A 1828-nucleotide genomic window follows, 5' to 3' on the forward strand; every position below is an offset into this window, starting at 1 on the left:
TGTTGTAAGTTATCTATATAAATATAATAGTACTGTCTGTTGTAAGTTATCTATATAAATATAATAGTACTGTCTGTTGTATGTATCTATATAAATAAAGTATTGTCTGTTGTATGTTATCTATATAAATATAACAGTAATGTCTGTTGTATGTTATCTATATAAATATAATAGTACTGTCTATATGTATATAAATACAATAGTACTGTCTATATGTATATAAATACAATAGTACTGTCTATATGTATATAAATACAATAGTACTGTCTATATGTATATAAATATAATAGTACTGTGTATCTATATAAATATAATAGTACTGTCTATATGTATATAAACATAATACTGTCTGTTGTCTGTCCGTGTGACTGGATCTTCACCAAAACTGGTATGGAGGTTCATTGAGTCCATGAGGAGATATATATACACATATATTCAGTTTTATGATTTTTAGGGAGTTTTTACACTTTTTACCACTACTTTACCCCCCTGTTGATGGATCTTCACCAAAGTTGGCATGAAATGTTTGTTGGGTCCACATGGAGATACCTGGAAATATGTGGTTTCACATTTCGTGTTTTGCAGTTTTTATGGGTCTTTTTTTTATAATTACATATAAGGGAAGCAACTTGTCATGTCCTAAGATAATCTTTCATTCATCATGAATTTACATAATGTCCATCCAGGGGACGGGCACTCCAACTAGTTAAACAATAACTTGTCTACTTTTTACTGCTGAGAGACTCGAAAAATGAAATTTTCAAGTACTTAGACACTATATTAATTATAACTCAGTTGTTATATGTACTTATACACTATATGAATTATAACTCAGTTGTTATATGTACTTATACAAAATCTAGTGGTTCAAGTAATTTCACAATATTTCCCTACATTTTCTATTGGTCAGAGCTAAAGACCTTCAACACAAACTGTGCACTGATGTGAAGGTCCAGTTCATTGTGAAACAAGGTCAGATCGAGGCAGAATCTTCAGAGTTTGTTCCAGATTACTCTAGAATGTTACTAGTCCACCGGTCAGCTGTAGAGAGCCCTATCTCAAAAATCAGGGTACAGAGTTAAACATATTTCTACTTTAACACATTGTCTGCCATGCATATCACTGGTGATACATTTTCCTTCTTGTCTCAGTGCCCCAGCATATCACTGATGGCACATGTACTTAATCTTGATGACACGTGTATCACTGATGTCACATGTACTTAATCTAGATGGTACGTGTATCACTGATGTCACATGTACTTAATCTAGATGACATGTGTATCCCTGATGTTACATGTACTTAATCTTGATGACACGTGTATCACTGATGTCACACGTACTTAATCTAGATGGCATGTGTATCACTGATGTCACATGTACTTAATATAGATGGCATATGTATCACTGATGTCACATGTACTTAATATAGATGGTAAAGTACATGTGACATCAGTGATACACGGATACACGTGTCATCTATATTTTTCCTAGACACACAGTATATATATAACACGTACCATCTATATTAAGTACATGTGACATCAGCCTTTACGGAAGTCCTGTCCTTCTTTTATAGCTAATATTTTAATCTCTCCTAGACTTGTTTACTCACCATTTCATCTAACTCTACTGCCTTCTCCAGAATCTTAACCTCATAATCTGATTCACCGACATCACCTTCAGTCAATAATTTCTGTCTTTCTCGAGTTATACGCATGGTCTGGATGTCATATAAATGTTGCCTCAAGTCTTCCAAAGTCATGCACAACTTCTGATGTTCCCACTCGAGCCGAGCTATTTCTGTTGTTCTACTTAGGTGACTTTTA

At 33.6% G+C, this 1828-nt stretch overlaps 1 protein-coding gene across 1 annotated transcript in view; it reads left to right on the top strand.

Annotated features, from left to right (window-relative positions):
- The window catches only part of LOC111089835 (cilia- and flagella-associated protein 43-like), a 7115-nt gene extending 6032 nt beyond the window's left edge, over positions 1 to 1083 (top strand). Inside the window, exon 5 of the mRNA XM_022402992.1 lies at positions 911 to 1083. Within this exon, the coding sequence (XP_022258700.1) occupies positions 911 to 1082 (172 nt within the window). The 3' untranslated portion in view covers position 1083. The remainder of the gene's footprint in view (positions 1 to 910) is intronic.
- The last annotated feature ends 745 nt before the right edge of the window (positions 1084 to 1828 follow it).

Source organism: Limulus polyphemus, unplaced genomic scaffold (assembly GCF_000517525.1).
Source record: "Limulus polyphemus unplaced genomic scaffold, Limulus_polyphemus-2.1.2 Scaffold7540, whole genome shotgun sequence".
NCBI classification, from domain to species: Eukaryota; Metazoa; Arthropoda; class Merostomata; order Xiphosura; family Limulidae; genus Limulus; species Limulus polyphemus.